The following is a 20,467-nucleotide window of genomic DNA, read 5'->3' on the forward strand; positions in this document are numbered from 1 at the left end:
AAGAAGACCCAACCCCTGTTCTCAGGGAACTCGTGGTCTAGCCAGAACAGGGGACATGGAAAACAAATAACTATGATGTCTTCACATTTGCAAAGCATGTCAGGGACTCACACACCTGTGTGTTCTGACCCTTACACCCAGCCGACAGGTAGGGCAAGGTCATCATCCCCGTTTTCCAGATGAAGAAGCCAAAGCCCTCTAGAGAGGAAGTGACTCACCCAAGGCCACAAGGCTGGTATGGGGCAGGGCTAACACTGGAAGCCCAGCCTCCCAGGAACCAGCAGGGGCTCCCCAGTCCTCTTTTGCAGAAGCATCCATTCTCACTCTTTTTAAAATTTCTTTTTAAATAGAGACGGGGTCCCACTATGTTGCCCAGGCTGGTCTCCTGTGCTCAAGCGACCTCCCACCTTGGCTTCTCAAAGTTTTGGGATTACAGGCGTGATCCACCACACCCAGCCCCATTCTCACTCTTGACTCCTCCCTTAGGCACCTATCCTAGCCCACAGAGCTATGACAGCTGGAACTACTCAGAACTAGACCCAGAGCGATTCCGCAGAGAAGAATTAATGTTACACAGAAGAAGACTGATAAAGGGTAAGTTAGCAGTTACAGCCTCCCGCCTTCTTTGCCGCTGCCATACCCAACCACTATCTAACTGAGGGAGGAGAGGCCTTGGCATTGTTGTCCTCTGGTCAGGTTCTCTCTTGGGTACCCCCAAACTAGCCACCAAAATTCTTCGTGCTTGTGGACTGTAGTGTACAACATAATTGTTGGGAGGCAGGGGATGGAATTTTGTATTGGAATAGTGGATGCCAGAGGATGAGTGTCTACCTGTGTGCAAGGCACTGTGATGAGCTCTCTGCCTCTTTTTTTTTTTTTTTTTTCAAGATAGAGTCTCACTCTGTCACCCAGGCTGGAGTGCAGTGGTGTGATCTTGGCTTACTGCAACCTCTGCCTCCCGGGTTCAAGCAATTCTCCTGCCTCATCCTCCCGAGTAGCTGGGATTATAGGTGCCCATCACCATGCCCAGCTAATTTTTGTATTTTTAGTAGAGATGGGGTTTCCCTATGTTGGCTGGGCTGGTCATGAACTCCTGACCTCAAATGATCCACCTGCCTCGGCCTCCCAAAGTGCTGGGATTAGAGACGTGAGCCCCCGTGCCTGGCCAGCCCGTTTTATTTAATCCTCACGACAGCCTGCTGAAGTACACACTGAATCCAATTCACAGATGAGGAAACTAAAGCTCAGAGAAGTGACTTGTCCAAGGTCAGCTTTTCTGTTTCACTCAGCAGACACATAATGAGCTCTGGGTGCTGAACTCTGCTCAGCACTGGGAACACGGTGGTGGAGGCAAGCCCAGTCCCTCTGTTGCAGGGCCAAGGAGCCCCAGAATTGGGGCTTCTGCCTGGAAAGGTTCATGGCTTTGCCCAGGAAGGAATTCAAGGATGAGCTGGTGGTAGAACAAAGTGTCTCACCTTGACTATTGCAGCTCTCTGACTGCTTCTGCAGAGTAGGGCTAACCCATAAGCAGTGTGTTGAGAACAAGAGCTCAGGGCCAGTTCTGCAGGCTCATTTATACCCACTTTTTATTACAGGCAAATTAAGGGGCAGGTTATTCAGAAATTTCTGGAAAAAGGGGTGGTAAATTCCAGGTCCGGTCATTGCTAGGGAATGATAAACTGACTTGACGCCTGGTGGGCATGTCTTAGGGAGCTAGTCTTCAATTAGGTCTGGAGTAGAGTTCCACCTCCAGCCTCACCTCCTTATGATCTTGTGGGAAATTCAGGCCACACAATTGTCCTGCAGGGGATTGGGCGCTGTAGTGGAGGGATTCAGTCCAGTCCTGAGAAGGTCAGTACATGGCGTTTGAGCTGAGAGTCAAAGGGTGTGTTGGTCCAAGGACCTGCAGCATCAGTATCTCTCCACATCTACTGACTCCGACTCTGCAGTTGATCAGGAGGACTTCCAGTGATCTAGAAGCACGTTCTAGTTTGAGAAGCCCTGGTTTAGGGCACAAAGGAAGAGAATACCTGAAACCCTTGGAGCAGAGCACAGTGGTGGTTACTAGCTGGAAATTATAAGCTGGCACTTACTCAGGGCCAGACGCTTTTTGGTTTTTTTTTGAGACAGAGCCTCGCTCTGTCGCCCAGGCTGGAGTGCAATGGCATGATCTCAGCTCACTGCAACCTCTGCCTCCCAGGTTCAGGTGATTCTCCTGCCTCAGCCTCCCAACACTTTTACCTGTTAGCTCTCTAAGCATTTCCATTTCTTGATCCCTTCATAGATATGATTTCCCAGTAGTCATCATGCACACTCAGGGAGTTTTTTTTTTTTTCTTCTTCTCTTCTTTTCTTTTCCCTCCCTTCCTCCCTCCCTCCCTCCCTCCCTCCCTCCCTCCCTCCCTCCCTCCCTCCCTCCCTTCCTTCCTTCCTTCCTTCCTCCCTCCCTCCCTCCCTCCCTTCCTCCCTTCCTTCCTTCCTTCCTTCCTTTTTAGACAGAGTCTCTCTGTGTCACCCAGGCTGGAGTGCAGCAGCGTGATCTCGGCTCACTGCAACCTCTGCCTTCTGGTTCAAGCGATTCTGGAGCCTCAGCCTCCTGAGTAGCTGGGATTACAGGCATGCGCCACCACACCCAGCTAATTTTTGTATTTTTAGTACAAAAATACAGGGTAAGACAGGGTTTCACCACGTTGCCCAGGCTAGTCTCAAACTCCTGAGCTCAAGCGATCTGCCCACCTTGGCCTCCCAAAGTGCTGGGATTATAGGCGTGAGCCACCATGCCCGGCCGACTCAGGGAGTTTTTTCAAAGTGAAGAAAAACCTAACCCATAAATTGTCTGAGTTTAATGACATTTTAATGAATATTAAATTTAACAGCTATGAATTTGATAGATTGTTTCTTAAGCACTTAAGCATTTTAATTTTGCAGAGCTCTGAATTAGTTTTTCTTCTGAAGCCAGTCCTTTTTTTCCTGTGGGTTGAGTGTCTACCCTATGCACAGGGCTGTGCATACATTATTATTATTATTTTTTTTTTTGAGACGGAGTCTTGCTCTGTCGCCCAGGCTGGAGTGCAGTGGCGCGATCTCGGCTCACTGCAAGCTCTGCCTCCCGAGTTCACGCCATTCTCCTGCCTCAGCCTCCCGAGTAGCTGGGACTACAGGAGCCCACTACCACACCCAGCTAATTTTTTGTATTTTTTTTTAGTAGAGACGGGGTTTCACCGTGTTAGCCAGGATGTTCTCGATCTCCTGACTTCGTGATCTGCCCACCTCAGCCTCCCAAAGTGCTGGGATTGCAGGTGTGAGCCACCGCGCCCGGTCCTGTGCATACATTATTTCCTTTAATTGGTGCATTCGCCCTAGAGGGAGATACTGTTCATAGTCTAACAGGATCAGGGTTGGGTAACTTGCCCAGCAGGTGGAGTCAACAGAGAGACTCTAGGTCTGTTGGGTGTCAGTCTCTCCAGAAAGGAGGCTGTCTCAAGCTCCTGGGCTGCAAGCTTCATTGCCCCATGATAAGAGGAACTAATAACAGCTTTTCCCCTTCTATAGGGAGAGAGTTTTCTTTGTTTGCTGGTACGAGAGCCTTCTCCCAGAAGCCAGCCCAGAGCAGGAAATTCTGCCACCCTCAGGTAAGTGGGGAGGCACAGACCGGTACCCCTTGGGGCCCCATAAGCTTCAGAAACCCTGGGTTCTTCTGGAGTATCAGTGGCCTCCTGTTAGTTGCACATCTCTGTACCCCTTGCCCAGGTCTACTCCATCTTCTAAGTGAGGAGCCCCCGGAGGCCTCCAGGTCTCCCGTGGGTAAGTGGCGCACTAAGGGGCATTCACAGAAATGCAGCGATTGAGCAGCGAAAGGGAAGGAACCATGTTTTCAGTGTAGGCTTCAGTGCAAGATGCTTTTACTTATTTTTTTCTCCACTAATCCTCATGGCAAACCTGAAACCTAGCAGTCATCCCTGATACCTACTTTCTCCTCTGCCCTATTGATGTTCCTTCTGACATACCTCCCAGAACCACCTGTTTCTCACTCTTCCACTCCCACCAACCTAGTTTGAGCTCCCATCACTACTGCAGTAGGCACCTAACTGGTCTCCCTCAGGTTCTCAGATACTTCTAGGGCCATCTTTTCAAAGTGCAAAGCTAAGTACATCATCCCATCACCACCTGACTCTATCCTATCCCCCGACCCTAAAAACCCTACTTCCAGGCCAGGCGCAGTGACTCACGCCTGTAATCCCAATACTTTGGGAGCCCGAGGCAGACAGATCACTTGAGGCCAGGAGTCCAAGACCAGCCTGGTCCACATGGTGAAACCCTGTCTCTACTAAGAATACAAAAATTAGCCAGGCTTGGTGGCACACACCTGTAGTCCCAGCTACTCAGGAGGCTGAGGCACAAGAATTGCTTGACCCCGGGAGGCAGAGGTTGCAGAGAGCTGAGGTCACACCACTGCACTCCAGCCTGGGTGAAAGAGCAAGACTCTGTCTCAAAAAAAAAAAAAAAAAAGAAAAGTCCTACTTCTAGCCAATAAAACTACACCCTCCACACCGCAGAATGCTTCCTCTGGCCTTTAGAGTAGACTGACTTGCACAGCCTAGCTCAACCCCTTCTCCACCCTCCTGGGCTCTTAGGGGTCCTGCCATGGGGGGCTTCTTTCAGTTCCTTGTATACCACACTCCCTTCCTGTATGTGGCCTCTGTACCTCCTGTTCTTCTTGTCCCAGGTAAGCTCCCATCACCACTGCCATTGTCACTGTCAGCATTTCCTCCCAACTCCCAAGTCCAGAGACATTGACAACATGCAGTTAACCAAATGCCACAAATAAAGGCTTTTTTTTTTTTTTTTTTTTCCTGAAGAACTGGAAAAAAAAAAAATCCAGGGCAGGGTTTAGAAACTATGAATCAGACCTTTCACTGCCTGTTTTTGAAAAGAAAGCTTTATTGGTGCACAGCCATGGCCATTCATTACTATTGTCTACAACTACCTTTGCACAGAAACAGCAGAGTTGAATACTTGCAATAAAGACTTTATGACCTAGAAAGCCGAATATTTGTCATGTGGCTTTTTGCAGAAAAAGTTTGCCAACCCCTGGTCTAAGAGATATATAGTCATCCTTCCATCTCAGTTCAGATTCTTGTAGGGAGGGAAAAAAACCTTTTATCTACCCTCTTAGGCAAAGTGTATGGATCCCTACAAGTTAAACTGACAAAAGACAGACAGTTTAACAGGAAAAAGGCATTCAAATTTTATTTGATGTTAATATTTTTACATGACACAGGACTTCATTGGAAAAAAGTGAAAACCTCAAGGAAGTGGCTAGGTCTGATAGTTCACATACCAGCCTAACAAAGAGCAGTTAATTGTGGAGATGTGACAAGACAAAGGAAAAGAGGTTTGGGCTTTCAGGATGGTAAATTGTGGGAAGGTAAATATATGGGAGAAACTAATGGAAGATAAAGATTCTATATATATATCAATAAGATTTGTATATGCAGATTCAAGGATGCTATCTCCAGTGATAAGTTGTCTCTTCTTCCTGGTACTGGAGATGGGAAGCAGGGACACCTTCACAAAGGAAAATGTATGCTCTGCTTTTAGATGGAAAGTGGAATTGTAAAGAGATTTCCTGCATCTGCTGTTTTTCAATTGCCTTCAGCTCAAAATAATTCTTATACAAAGTGGCCTATTTTGGGATGGCAGATTCTGACCCCCTTCACTCTCATCCTCAGGGTCAGCTTTCTGCCCCTCTGGGCTGGATGAGGATCCTTGTAATACAGACCAATGTCCCTTTCCTTCAGAGCACTCATGTAATTATTTGGTTATTACTGTGATCATGGCTGTTTCCCCCTCAATCTTTTTTTTTAATTGGTTTATTCTTTTAGAGACAAGGTCTCACTCTGTTGCCCAGGCCAGAGTGCTGTGGTGTGATCATAGCTCACTGCAGCCTCAACCTCCTGGATTCAAGTGATCCTACTGCCTTAACCTCCTGAGTAGCTGGAACATGTCACCATGAATTTTTAGTAGAGGTGGGTGGTCTTGAACTTCTAGCTCAAGCAGTCTTCCCACCTCAGCCTCCTGAAGCACTTCAATTATAGGTGTGAGCCACCAGGCCCAGCCTCCCCGCTAATCTTTAAACCCTAGGAGAACATTCCCACTTCTAGTACCTGAATGCCCTATTTCTAATACATACTTCCTTAATAAATGGCATTAGAGACTACATTTATTAAGACAGCCTCCTCTGGCTGGGTGCGGAAGCTCACGCCTGTAATCCCACCACTTTGGAAGTCCGAGGGAGGCGGATCACAAGGTCAGGAGATCGAGACCATCTTGGCTAGCACGGTGAAACCCCGTCTCTACTAAAAATACACAGATTAGCCGGGTGTGGTGGCACACACCTGTAGTCCTAGCTACTGGGGAGGCTGAGGCAGGAGAATTGCTCTAACCCAGGAGGCAGAGGTTGCAGTGAGCTGAGATCGTGCCCCTGCACTCCAGCCTGGGCGACAGAGCAAGACTCTGTCTCAAAAAAAAAAAAAAAAAAACAAAAGTGTGTTCTCACAGGTTCAGATTCTAGCTGTGTGGCCTCAGGCAAGTTATTTGACTTCCCTAAGACTTTGTTTCTACAGGTATAAAATAGGTACAACAACCATGGTGCCTTCTTGCAGACATTCTGAAGACTGTGCGACCCCCTAGCTCAGAAGGGCACTCAGCGCTGCCTGGCCGCACCACTGTACTGCCCTAGCATGCCCAGGTTCTCCCACCTTCGAAACACTTCCCCTGCAGGGCATCCTTCCCCACCTGCCCTCCACCCCAGCACCACCCAGGGAAGGTCTTCACTGAGAAATCAAGAGCAGTCAGCAGGAAGGCCCGTGCCTTCCCACCACCAAGACATCCTGCCCCCCTCTGCACCCTCGCCATCTGCCATCTCTGTGCTCATGGAGAGGTCCTGCTCCCCTCCCAGATCAGTCCCCAACCTGTGTTCTGAACCTTGGCCCTCTCAGCTTCCCAAGGAGATGCCCTTAGCGCCCCTCTTTCCTGCATCCTCATTTCCTCCCGTTCTGTGGGGTCATTCCCATCACTGAACAGCGGTGCTTTCAGCATCTCTTATCTCGACTCCACATCCCCATCTTCTGCTCCCTTTCACTCCAGAACTACTTTTTTTTTGAGACGGAGTTTCACTCTTATAGCCCAGGCTGGAGTGCAGTGGCGCAATCTTGGCTCACTGCAACCTCCGCCTTCTGGTTTCAAGCGATTCTCCTGCCTCAGCTTCCTGAGTAGCTGGGATTACAGGCTTGTGCCACCGTGCCCGGCTAATTTTTTTTGTATTTTTAGTAGAGACAGGGTTTCACCATGTTGGCCAGGCTAGCCTCGAACTCCTGACCTCAGGCGATCCACCCACCTCGGCCTCCCAAAGTGCTGGGATTACAGGCGTGAGCCACCGCACCCGGCCCAGAACTTCTTGAAAGATGCCTCTGTAACCCCATCTCTGCCTGGCTACTCCTGTCAGGTTCCTACCCTCGGCAGCCACTGCAGCTGCTCTTGGCAAGAGCGCGGGGACCCCACTGGCTTGGACTGAGTCAATCCTCTAACCTGTTTGGTGTGGTTGACCACTCCCATCTTCTTGAGACGCTTTGTTCTCTTGGCTTCTTTGTTGCTAGACTTTTGACAGTGTCTTCCTTCCTCACTGGCTGACCCCTCTCCATCTTCTCTGCCAGCTCCTTGTCCTGTCAGTCTACTCTTTCCCAAGCCCCCTTCCTTACTATATCTACATATTCTCCTTGGGTGACCTCATCTGGTCTGGTAGCTTCAAATACCGCCCACATGCCAGTGACCCACCTTCGTCCTGGCCTCTCCTGGAACTTGCACTGGTCTGTCCACCAGCCCTCTCAGCTACACCAGGAGGATCTGAGACTTAGCCAGGTGAGGAAAGCACCTGACTCCTAGCCCCCGATGTTCTCTCTTGCTGGGCTGACTGCAGCAGCTGCCACCTGGGCTCCTTTCTTTTACTCGTAGCTCCAACCCAGCCTCCACACAGTGACCAGAGTAACCTTTTACAGGGATACATCCGATGGGGTCATTCCCTGCTTAAAACCTCCAATAACTTCTTCATTGCATTTGGAATAAAATCCAGTCTCGTTCACCTGACTTGCAGTGCAGTACAGAATCAGGACCCCCGACTCCAGGCGCCTGGCACCCATTCCCTCCCGCAGCACCAGGCACTGGACTTCCTTCTGCCCCTTGGATGTGCCAGGTCTATGCCTGGTTGGGCCTTGGCACTCGCTGTCCTCTTTGCCTGGAATCTGCCTTCCTCAGGGATCCAGAGGAGAAAGCTGGCTCCTCGTCCCTCAGATGCCAGGTTCACTGTCATTGCCCTAGAGAAGCTGTCCCTGAGGGCCAGCCACTGTCTTCCCATCACCTGTCCCACTCTCTGTACAGTACTTATCTTCCTGTTGGGTTGATGTGTTGTTTAGAGTTTGTCTCCCTCTCTTAGAGGTAAACTCTGTCCGGGCGAGGTGGCTCACACCTGTAATCTCAGCACTTTGGGAGGCCCAGGCAGGCAGATCACTTGAGGTCAGGAGTTTGAGACCAGTCTGGCCAACATGGTGAAACCCCATCTCTACTAAAAATACATAAATTAGTTGGGCGTGGTGGTGTGTGCCTATAATCCCAGCTACGGGGGAGGCTGAGGCAGGAGAATTGCTTGAACCAGGGGGCAGAGGTTGCAGTGAGCTGAGGTTGCAGTGAGCTGAGATCGTGCCACTGCACTCCAGCCTGGGCAACAGTTATTGCTGTTCTCTCTCTTTTACCTCCTAGAACAGACCTAACACAAAGAAGACACTTAACAAATATTTCTGGACTTTGTGAATGAGGTCATCTATGTAAACGTTTGGCCCTGTGCTTAGCATGTGACGGTACTCTGTAAACATCAGTTCCCAAAAAGTGCAGACGACACAAGTACTGCAGAGGCACAGCCAGCACTCAGAGACCAAGACCAAAATATTATTCAGTGTTTGGGTACCGCCTGTCACAGCGGCTTGAAACAAGCGTGTGTTCTTTGTACTGAAATACATAAACTCTCTGACAGTTATTTCAGGAACCTGGTTAAGAGATTCCATTTACTTCCCCCAAAATAGAAATAATCAGAAACTCTGGAACCTTGAGCACAGCTGAAGTTTTAATGGGCAAACCAGGATAGAGGGAGTAATTGGGTTTTGTGGTGGGGATAGAGCCTCTCTCGTCAAGAGCAGACACATTTTCCCATCTGCTCAATGAAAGAGCTGGCTGTGTTCAAAATATGCTTTTCAATGGCAATAGTCTGTCTGAGAGTCCACAATTCAGGGGAATGAGTTGCAGTTACTTTCCGTCTCTTACCTGCTGTCTGCCCTTCGCTTGTTTAAGTGTTAGGGATTTGTACAGTGGAAATGAAAAAGTATCTAACCACAGAGCTGACTTCTGCTATGAGACCCAGCTATAAATGAGGACACCTACCTATTAGAGACTGAGTCATTGTTCATTTAATAAATATTTTTAAAGATAGAAAAGTTTTAGGAAATGGAATCTGAGGGAGAAAATGATAGGGGGAGAGAACACCAGAGAGATGAAAAGAGCAGCAGGCAGGATATTCTCCTCTGCCTCTCTTTGTACAGTGGCTCAACTCTGTGTCCCCTTTCCTAGCTCCCCAGGTCCTAAACCTGGAGAAGTAGTATATAGCTGAGAGACCACACTATCAAGTTAGGCATGGATTAGAATCCTAGCTCTTAACCTGGCCAACATGGTAAAACCCTGTCTCTACTAAAAACACAAAAAGTAGACGGGCGTGGTGCCATGCACCTGTGGTCCCAGCTACTTGGGGGACTGAGGCACGAGAATTGCTTGAACCCAGGAGGCAGAGGTTGCAGTGAGCTGAGATCACACCACTGCACTCCAGCCTGGGCAGCAGAGCGAGACCCTGTCTCAAAAAAAAAAAAAAGAATTCTAGCTCTTAGATGAGTCATTTCATCTCCCTGAACCTCAGTTTTCTTATCGGTAAAATGGGTACCAGAGAAATCAGTCACAATGTGGGCATTAAATGCGATCTTATACACAAGCACTCAACAAACAGCATAGCACAGAGTAAGAGCTCAATAAACATTAGCTCTTATCATCTTATACAAGGGTGGTACCTAGAGAAACACAGCTGGAGATTAGGAAAAATGATGTCTTTGAGCCAGGAAGGCATACATTTCAGGGACTCCCAGCATCCGTGAAACCCAGTTGTACACACCTTCCCCCATTATATATATCAGGTGCAAACACGTAGTATTAGGATCCTGAGCTTTGTCTCTGGGAAGATGAGATGGTTAGAAACTGCATTGTCAGGGTCCAAGGACATCCCTGGGCTGGGACCTTGGACCTAGGTCCTTGCAGGGGGGAAAACAAACAAACATTTGGGGGACTAAGGTAGGAGGATGGCTTGAGCCCAGGAGTTTGAGACCAACCTGGGCAACATAGTGAGATCCCTGTCTCTACCAAAAATATATATATTTTTAATTAGCCAGGTGTGGTGGTACATGCCTGTGGACCCAGCTCCTCAGGAGGCTGAGGCAAAATATATATATATATTTTTTTGGTAGAGTTTTTGTAGAGCCAAAAAAAAAAAAAAAAAAAGACAGTGAGGAAGGCTTCTGTAAGGAGGAATCATCATCAAAGTTCTCAGTTGCAAACCATAGAATCCACTCCAGCTACTTAAAGTAGAAAGAAATGCATTAAAGGCGCACAGCTCCCCTGGAAGAGCCTCTGTGTTAGCTTCAGAGGCCATGCTACCAAGAATGATGCCCAAACCATAGTGCCTCTGCCAAGGTGTGCTACTGTGTGCCAGTGTGACTGAGGACTGGATGTTAAAAGTTCTACTCTGCTCCTTGAAAAACCAGTTGCTCCTGTCAACAGTCTCTCTAAAAACTGGAGTCCACATGCTTCCCATTTCCTCCCCGTTGCTCATTTCCATCTTGAAGTCTCAGGCAGGGGTGGTGTATCTGCAGGTAGAGCCTAGGTGAAATGCCTGCACCCCAGCTGCAACTTAAGTCTTTTACCTTGGGGATGGGTCTCACATATGTGAAGAAAAAAAATCACACATGTAACAAGTAATGACCCCAGAAGATGCCATTTGAGCTGAGAACCAAGAGATGAGGAGTCAGCCATTGGAAGAGTAAATGGCAGAACCTTCCAGGAAGAAGGGACAGCATGTGCAAAGGCCCCGAGGCAGAAAAAAAAAAGAGCTCGAGTGTTCAAGAAACAGAGAAGGCCGGCCAATACTGTACCCCAGAGAGTGAGGAGAAGAGAGGCACAAGCCAAGGCTGGGATGTAGACAGGGCTGGATGCTGCAGAGTTATAAGCATCATAGAAAGCAATATGAATATGGATATAATTGAAGTGCCATGAGAATTCATTACATTAGGGATGACATGATGTGATTTATATTTTTTAAAGATCACACTGTCTCTTGAATATGGAGGATGTATTGGAGGGGCACAGAAGACCAGCTGGGAGGCTTCTGTATTTGTCTAAATGACAAATATAGAAGGTGGCAAGAAGCAGACAGACCTGACGCATTGGGAGATGGATCTTTCAACACTTGCTAGTGGGATGGCTTTGGGAGTGGGGAGGAGATGTGGGAGAAGAAAGGACGGAGTTGAAGGTTGCTTCCCTGGTGTGCAGCTTTAGCATCCAAATGGTGCCATTTACCGAGATGGACAGTGTAGGGTTTGAGTTAGCAGAAAGCTATCAAGAGTTCAACTTTGTTTTTTTTGTTTTTTTTTTGTTTTTCTTGTTTTTTTTGTTTTTTTTTTTTTTTTTGAGACAGAGTCTTGCTCTGTCGCCCGGGCTGGAGTGCAGTGGCCGGATCTCAGCTCATTGCAAGCTCCGCCTCCCAGGTTCATGCCATTCTCCTGTCTCAGCCTCCCGAGTAGCTGGGACTACAGGCGCCCGCCACCTCACCCGGCTAGTTTTTTGTATTTTTTATAGAGATGGGGTTTCACCATGTTAGCCAGGATAGTCTCGATCTCCTGACCTGAGAGTTCAACTTTGAACTTGTTAACTTTAAGATGCCTATGAAAAGTGCAAATGAAGATAGGTGCCAAGTAGGTAGATATACAAAACTGGACTTTGGAGGAGAGGCCTGGCTTACAGAGAGAACAATTTCTACCCAAGCCAAAATATGGGAACTAGGAGTGCATGACCACTGTGGAGCCACAGGCAAAGGCACTGGGCTATGGTACTCGCCTTCTCTGGACTTGGTGCCAGGAGACCTACATTTCCATCTAGGCGATGCCTCCTATCAGTTACATGCCTTGAGGCAAATCTAAGCCTCCATGTTTTTATCCACGAAATGGGCATCACAACTGGTATTCATTCTTATAGATTCAATCTAGGGGTAGCTGAGGTCCCAGAGATTGTCGTTTAGTTATGTCTTGTCAGAATACCTACTAATTTAACCAGAATTTTCCCAAGTTCTACAGCATAGATATAGTCAGTGTCCTTAACAATAATGACTCAGATTTCTCCAGCTCATGTCCATACCTGCTAATTCCAGGTCTGTGCAGCTCTCTCCCCACCCAGACATTTCTAGGCATCCCTAGATTGTATCTCATAGTAGCTCAAATATAGGCTTCCCGTCCAACACTGTACAATAACAACTGAGCCCTCAGCGTGCTGAATCTGAGCAGCTGGGTGGCCAGGTGGGCTAGATCAGTTCCATCTCCTCTATGCTGTGGTGGGACAGGGGGTCTCAGAACAGTCTTGGTTTACCCCCAACCCTTATGATAGTCACCTTGCCTCATACACCCATGGGGTGGTGGCTGGTCACAACATGAGAGAATGGATAGGAAAGTACTTTTTTTTTTTTGAGACGGAGTCTCACCCTGTCACCCAGGCTGGAGTGCAGTAGCGTGATCTCGGCTCACTGCAACCTCTGCCTCCTGGGTTCTAGTGATTCTCCTACTTCAGCCTCCCGAGTATCTGGGGTTACAGGTGCCTGCCACCACCCCCAGCTAATTTTTGTATTTTTAGTAGAGACGGGTTTTCACCATGTTGGTCAGGATGGTCTCAAACTCCTGACCTCATGATCGGCCCTCCTCAGCCTCCCAAAGTGCTGGGATTACAGGCGTGAGCCTGGCCCAGGAAAGTACTTTCTAAGTGGAAGGGCATGGTCTCTATGGGGAGTCCACCATGTTCAGGGTGTTTTGTTTTGTTTTGTTTTTGAGATGGAGTTTTGCTCTTATTGCCCAGGCTAGAGTGCAATAGCGCGATCTCAGCTCACAGCAACCTCGGCCTCCCATGTTCAAGTTTTCTTTGCATATATCTTCTCTAACATCAGCCTTGCAAGGTGGGTCATTATTCTTATCTTTATTTGACAAAGGAAGTAATAGACTGAGGGGATGAATGGCTTGCCCCAGGCCACACAGCTGACCTCAGCTGATGTCAGGACACTGTCAGTCTGAGCTCTTTCTGCATCAGCAAGCTGCCTCTCCAGCAAGTAGGAGGGTCTAGTCACTGAAACCCAGGCAAATCCCCCGCACTGTTCTCTGCTCCACTGCAGACCTCTCTGAGGCCTGTTAAGAATGAGCCTTGATGAGCTTGCAGTGAGCTGAGATCCCGCCACTGCACTCCAGCCTGGGCAACACAGCGAGACTCCATCTCAAAAAAAAAGAAAGAATGAGCCTTGCCAGGAGTGGTGGCTCAGGCCTGTAATCCTAACATTTTGGGGGACTAAGGTGGGAGGATGGCTTGAGTCCAGGAGTTTGAGACCAGCCTGGGCAACATAGTGAGATCCCCTGTCTCTACCAAAAATATATATATTTTTAATTAGCCAGGTGTGATGGTACATGCTTGTGGACCCAGCTCCTCAGGAGGCTGAGGCAGAAGATTCACTTGAGCCCAGGAGTTTGAGGCTGCAGTGAGCTGTGATTGTAACACTGCACTACAGCCTGGGTGACAGAGTAAGACACTGTCTCTTTAAAAAAAAAAAGACGGCCAGGCACTGTGGTTCATGCCTGTAATCCCAGCACTTTGGGAGGCCAAGGCGGGCAGAGCACCTGAGGTCAGGAGTTCGACACCAGCCTCGCCAATATGGCGAAACCCCCCTCTACTAAAATACAAAAAACTAGCCAGACGTGGTGGCGGGCGCCTGTAGTCCCAGCTACTCGAGAGGCTGAGACAGGATAATCACTTGAACCCAGGAAGTGGAGCTTGCAGTGAGCCGAGATCGTGCCATTGCACTCCAGCCTGGGCCACAAGAGTGAAACTCCACCTCAAGAAAAAAAAAAAAAAAAAAGAAAAGAAAAGAAAAAGAATGAGCACTGATGCTTCATTGAGCCCTGGGAGCGTTTTCCCTGCAACCACCTCAACACTATAAAACTCAGTAGCTTTTGGACAGCCAGCTGCATGATGTCTGGGAAGTCCTTTTGGCTTTATCCTGCCCATTCAAATATCACATTTCTATAAAAGCAAACGGTTGTTGTTGAGGCTGGTGGACTGCTTGTCTGCCACTTGGTGGGCCATCTGTTTAACATTGCCAACCTCCTACTCATCCTGAAAAACAGAATGTGAGTGTCTTCTCTCCTTGGAAGCCCTCCAGCTCTCGCCCAGACAGAATCCAGCGTTCTGCACTCTAGCTTCCCGTGATATTCTCCTCATACTGCTTGTGGCCAACTATGAGTTGTTTCCCAATATCTGTTGTCCCCTTCACCTGTGAAAAGAAAACCTCTGATTTTTTGCTGGGAGTGTACCTGGCCAAAATAAAGATTGTATTTCCTAGCCTCCCCTACCGCTATGTGTGGCCACGTGACTAAGATCCAGTTAATGAGATGTAAGTGGATGTGTCGTGTGGCAGTTTCTGGAAACCTTCCTTAAAAAACAGCTTTATCGCCGGGCGCGGTGGCTCAAGCCTGTAATCCCAGCACTTTGGGAGGCCGAGACGGGCGGATCACGAGGTCAGGAGATCGAGACAATCCTGGCTAACCCGGTGAAACCCCGTCTCTACTAAAAAATACAAAAAAAAAAACTAGCCGGGCGAGGTGGTGGGCGCCTGTAGTCCCAGCTACTCGGGAGGCTGAGGCAGGAGAATGGCGGGAACCCGGGAGGCGGAGCTTGCAGTGAGCTGAGATCCGGCCACTGCACTCCAGCCTGGGCGGCAGAGTGAGACTCCGTCTCAAAAAAAAAAAAAAAAAAAAAAACAGCTTTATCTCTTTGTCCTTTCCTCCCTCCTGCTGCCTGTAATGTGAATGTGATGGCAGGAGCTCCAGATGCCTCCTTGGACCCTAAGAACAAGGATCTTGGCTGGGAGCGGTGGCTCACACCTGTAATCCCAGCACTTTGAGAGGCCAAGTCGGGCAGATCACCTGAGGTCAGGAGTTTGAGACCAGCCTGGCCAACATGGTGAACGTGTTCTCTCCTAAAAATACAAAATTAACCAGGTGTGGTGGCGCACACCTGTAATCCTAGCTACTCGGGAGGCTGAGGCAGGAGTATCACTTGAACCCGGGAGGCGGAGGTTGCAGTGAGCCAAGATCGTGCCATTGTACTCCACCCTGGGCAGCAAGAGCAAAATGCCATCTCAAAAAAAAAAAAAAAAAGGAACAAGGGTCTTATTTTATCTTATGAAAGCTGGAACTGTGCACTGGAAGAAGTCAGAATCAGTCCTGGCGCAGTGGCTCATGCCTATAATCCCAGCACTTTGGGAGTCCAAGGCGGGCAGATCACTTGAGGTCAGGAGCTCGAGACCAACCTGGCCAACATGGTGAAACCCCATCTCCAATAAAAGAACAAAAATTAGCTGAGCGTGGTGGCAGACACCTGTAATCCCAGCTACTTGGGAGGCTGAGGTAAGAGAATTCCTTGAACCCGGGAGGCAAAAGTTGCAGTGAGCTGAGCTCGTGCCATTGCACTCCAGCCTAGGCAACAGAGCAAGATTCCATCTCAAAAAAAAAAAAAAAAGAAGTCAGAATCCCTGAGGACTTAGCACTACCAGTGCTTAGAAACACCATATAAGCCCAGGCTTGCCCACCTTCAGACTTTTATGTGGGAGAGAAATGTATTTATATTGACTTATTTAAAGACAGAGTTTTGCTCTGTCACCCAGGCTAGAGTACAGTGGCACAGTCATGGCTCACTGCAGCCTCAACCTTCCAGGCTCAAGCAATCCTCCCACCTCAGCCTCCCAAGTAGCTGGGACTACAGGTACACACCAGCGTGCTTGGCTATTTTTTTTTTTTTTTGTAGAAACAAGGTCTCACTATGTTGCCCAGGCTGGTGGAAGAGAAATTTCTACCTATTTTGAGCCACTGTTATTTTGAGTCTCTGTCACATTTAAACAGAATCCTAACTTCTATTGCCTCTCTGTAACAAATATGGGATGCTTTCCACACTTCAGTGTAACTGTCCATTTCCTGTTATTTCCCCTGGAAACTCCTCAAGCCAGGGGCTAGGTTTCAGTGTTTGCCCAGTACAGACACATTAGTATTTGCCCAGTGAAACATTTGCTGGAAAAGGTGATTGCATCAAAGGTGATGGCAGTGTTTTTGGAGCACTCACCGTGAGCACTCCTGTAATTTGCATGCATTCGCTGACTTAATCCTACAAGGAAACCAAGGCGGTAAAGAGGTTTGATGACTTGCCCCAGATCACTGGCTGTTGAGTGAGAGAATTGGGACTGGAGCCCTGTTTGGCCTGGGTCCCCAGCCTATGTGTTCTCCACATCAGCCACTGCTGTCTGCCATGCTCCTGGGAGGACCGGAAAGGTCTGGTTCTGCATGTTCCTTTGCTGAGAACAATAAGAAATAGCAAAGAAATTGCATGTATTACTTTTTTGTATTTCTCTCACTACCAATTTTATTTTGTTCTCTCTCTCTCTGTTTCTCTCTTTCTCCCTCTCTTTCTCTTTTGTCTCCTGAAGTTTTTTAGTGCAAATTCACCCAATGAAAAAGCCTCTTTGGCCAAGCAGAACTCAGAAAAAAGCTTACGAATACAGAATACTGCAAAAGGTATATTGACTACCAAAAAGGGAAATGTAGGCTTTTGGCTTAGTTATTATCTCCAAAACGCTGGTTTCTTGGGTTCATTTGAACAGAATTTGCTACCCTACTTTATACTTGGGGTCCCAGCCTAGGGCTTGGCACCAAGTAATATTTTATGAAAGGATGTAATTGTCTTTCAGTTCAGTAAGCACTGATTATTTATTTATTTATTTATTTATTTATTTATTTTTGAGACAAAGTCTCACTCTGTCACCCAGGCTGGAGTGCAGTGGCACGATCTCAGCTCACTGCAGCCTCTGCCTCCCAGGTTCAAGTGATTCTCCTGCCTCAGCCTCCCAAGTAGCTGGGACTACAGGCATGTGCCACCACGCCTGGCTAATTATTGTATTTCTAGTAGAGACGGGTGTTTCATCATGTTGGCCAGGCTGGTCTCGAACTCCTGACCTTGTGATCCTCCCGCCTCGGCCTCTCAAAGAGCTGAGATGACAGGCGTGAGCCACCTCACCCAGCCTAAGCACTGATTAAGTTCCACTTTTGTGGTGATGAGGTCAGCACAATGCTAATATCTATGGGGAAGAGAGGTTGTTGACACTGGAAGAAAATAAATTTAAGACATGATGACTGCTCCTCTCCCCCATCAGAAACCAGTAATTACTAAGGTTAGAACTAATTTGCACCCAGGTCTTAATTTATATTGGTGACTGAGTGATAGTACAGAGAGGTCAGTGCCATTGAAAGAAGAGTTTCATGTTACTCGCAATTCCCCTGGAAATTCCCCCTGGAAATTGCGAGTAACATTAAACTCAGCACACTGTGCAGGGACACAGCGGGAAGCACCAGTGCTGACCAGGAGGCAGAAAGGAGCGTGGGGAAGGGACAGGCCACACTCTTTTTTGAAGTTTCAGCAGGAAAGACAAAGCAAGGTATGGTAACCAGTTTAGGATTAGCTGGGTGCAGCGGTTTACACCTGTAATCCCAACACTTTGGGAGGTTGAGGCAGGAGGATTGCTTGAGCCCAGAAGTTCCAGACCAGCCTGAGTAACATAGCGAGACCCTGTCCTTACAAAAAAATTTTTAAATTAGCTGGACACGGGGGTGCACACCTGTAGTCCGAGCTACTCAGGAGGCTGAGGTGAGAGGATCACTTGAGTCCGGGAGATTGAGGCTACAGTGAGTCACGATTGAGCCACTGCACTCTAGCCTGGGTGACAGTGAGACCCTGTCTCAAAAAAAAAAAAAAAAAAAAAGTTTAGACTTGGCTGGGTTGAATAATTCCGGCGGGCTCTGGGGCAGAGGGGCTCTCCCTAGTTGGCTTGGTGTGTGAGTTAGATAAAAGAGTTGGTTCAAAGTGTGGCCTCTGGATTGTAGGAGAGGTGTATTAGCAACTGTATCTGTTAGTCTAGCCCTGTAATTAATGGATGGCAAATAGACAAATACAGAATATAAGAAAACAACACAGAACAGGAGCTCTGAAGTATCATCCTAGGTTATTTCACATCATTATTGTTATTTAAACTTTATTCTTTTTCTTGAGGGAGAAATGGATGCTCAGAGAAGTTAGTATGTGAATTATGTCCCAATAAAACTGTTAAAGAAAAAGCGTGGGGACCACTGATCAACAGGTTTGGCCAGGGCTCTAAATAGAGGTAAATATTTGTAGGAAGCTTTGCAAGTCCCCCAGAGCTTACATATATATTCAATTCACAAAGATCCATGTGTCAAAGAGGAGTTGCCAAGGAAAATTAGAAAATATTTGAACTGAACGAAATGAGACCTTCTTTTCTAATAAGAACATTTATTTAAGGCTACAGGCTTCCCTCTAAACGCTGCTTTGGCCGGGCACAGTGGCTCACGCCTGTAGTCTCAGCATTGTGGGAGGCCGAGGTGGGCAGATCACTTGAGTCCAGGGGTTTGAGACCAGCTTGGTCAACATGGCGAAATCCCGTTTCTACTAAAACTACAAAATTTAACTGGGTGTGGTGGCACACACCTGTAATTCCAGCTACTCAGGAGGCTGAGGCATGAGAATCGCTTGAACCTAATGGTCATTTCTTGCTAATGTCACATTGACAGAGCATCATTCTCAGGCCCTGGTCTTGAAGAAACCTACACAAGAAGTCAAGAGGATATCAGAAGGAAGAGAATGTGAGAATAGGTTTCCTAAAAAGGTGAGCACATGATTGGAAATTTAATAGTAAAGGTGATTCCAAAGGGGGTGAGAGATGGAAGAAAATGAGAAATAACATTTAATGAATATTTACTAAATGCCAGGTACTATGCCGAACCTTATGCAAACAGTGCGTTTTCTTTTACTGTCACAGCCTCTGAGATAGTTACTATTGTTATTCTCAGTTTATTAATGAGCAAAGTGATGCTGGGAGCAGGTACCCAATTTGTCACATATCACAAAGAAAATAAGTGATATTAAAAGTAAAAAAAAATAATAAAACAAGGCCAGACGCAGTGGTTCACGCCTGTCATCCCAGCACTTTGGGAGGCCAACACAGGTGGATCACTTGAGGTCAGGAGTTTGAGACCAGCCTGGCCAACATGGTGAAACGCTGTCTCTACTAAAAAATACAAAAATTAGCTGGGCATGGTGGCATGCCTATAATCCCAGCTAATCGGGAGCCTGAGGCAGGAGAATCGCTTGAACCTGGGAGGCGGACGTTGCAGTGAGCCAAGATCGTGCCACTACATTCCAGCCTGGCCAACAGAGTGAGACTGTGTCTCAAAATAAATAAATAAATAAAAAGCAAATAAGTGATAAAATCAAGATTTGCATGCAGATCTGCCTGTCTCTGAGCCTGAGCTCTCAACCACTGAGCCTTCCCTGCAGCGCAGTGCCTAGTGCAGGAAGGTCACTAGCGTCATTCTCTCCTCTTCCCCTTCCCCACAAACCTCAGTGGATGGTAGTGTATGTCAATGGAACTTCAGTCTTATGTAGTGGGACCAGAACAGGGTAAGAGGTTTGGGAGCTTCCCCAGGCACCAGCTAGCAAGGGAGTCAGCCATAGAATTTGGGCCAAGTACCACAAGCAGTGTAGATTTCTTGTTTTTTGTTTTTGTTTTTTTGAGACAGACTCAGTCTGTCACCCAGGCTGGAGTGCAGTGGTGCCATCTCAGCTCACTGCAACCTCCGCCTCCTGGGTTCAAGTGATTCTCGTGTCTCAGCCTCCCTAGTAGCTGGGACTACAGGCGTGCACCACCACACCTGGCTAATTTTTGTATTTTTGATAGAGACAGGGTTTCACCATGTTGGTCAGGCTGGTCTCGAACTCGTGACCTCAGGTGATCCGCCCCTTTCGGCCTCCCAAAGTGCTGGGATTACAGGCATGAGCCACCACCCCCAGGCTAATCTTTTGACTTTAATTGCGGTGTTTTATGTTAGAAGTTTTTAATTATTATAGTCATATTTAGTAGTCTCTTATGGCTTCTAGATTTCCTGCTAAGCATTTTA

The 20,467-nt window shown here is 47.7% G+C and overlaps 1 protein-coding gene across 2 annotated transcripts in view; it reads left to right on the forward strand.

Annotated features, from left to right (window-relative positions):
• Positions 1 to 20,467, forward strand: part of FAM227A (family with sequence similarity 227 member A) — a 69,117-nt gene that overhangs the window by 23,849 nt on the left and 24,801 nt on the right. For both annotated transcript variants that reach the window (XM_010389244.2, XM_010389245.2), the window contains 4 exons: positions 487 to 594; positions 3,552 to 3,631; positions 16,927 to 17,014; positions 19,082 to 19,176. In XM_010389244.2, coding sequence (XP_010387546.2) covers positions 487 to 594; positions 3,552 to 3,631; positions 16,927 to 17,014; positions 19,082 to 19,176 — 371 coding nt within the window. The remainder of the gene's footprint in view (positions 1 to 486; positions 595 to 3,551; positions 3,632 to 16,926; positions 17,015 to 19,081; positions 19,177 to 20,467) is intronic.

The sequence above is a fragment of the Rhinopithecus roxellana genome, chromosome 13, assembly GCF_007565055.1.
Source record: "Rhinopithecus roxellana isolate Shanxi Qingling chromosome 13, ASM756505v1, whole genome shotgun sequence".
In the NCBI taxonomy this organism is placed as follows: Eukaryota; Metazoa; Chordata; class Mammalia; order Primates; family Cercopithecidae; genus Rhinopithecus; species Rhinopithecus roxellana.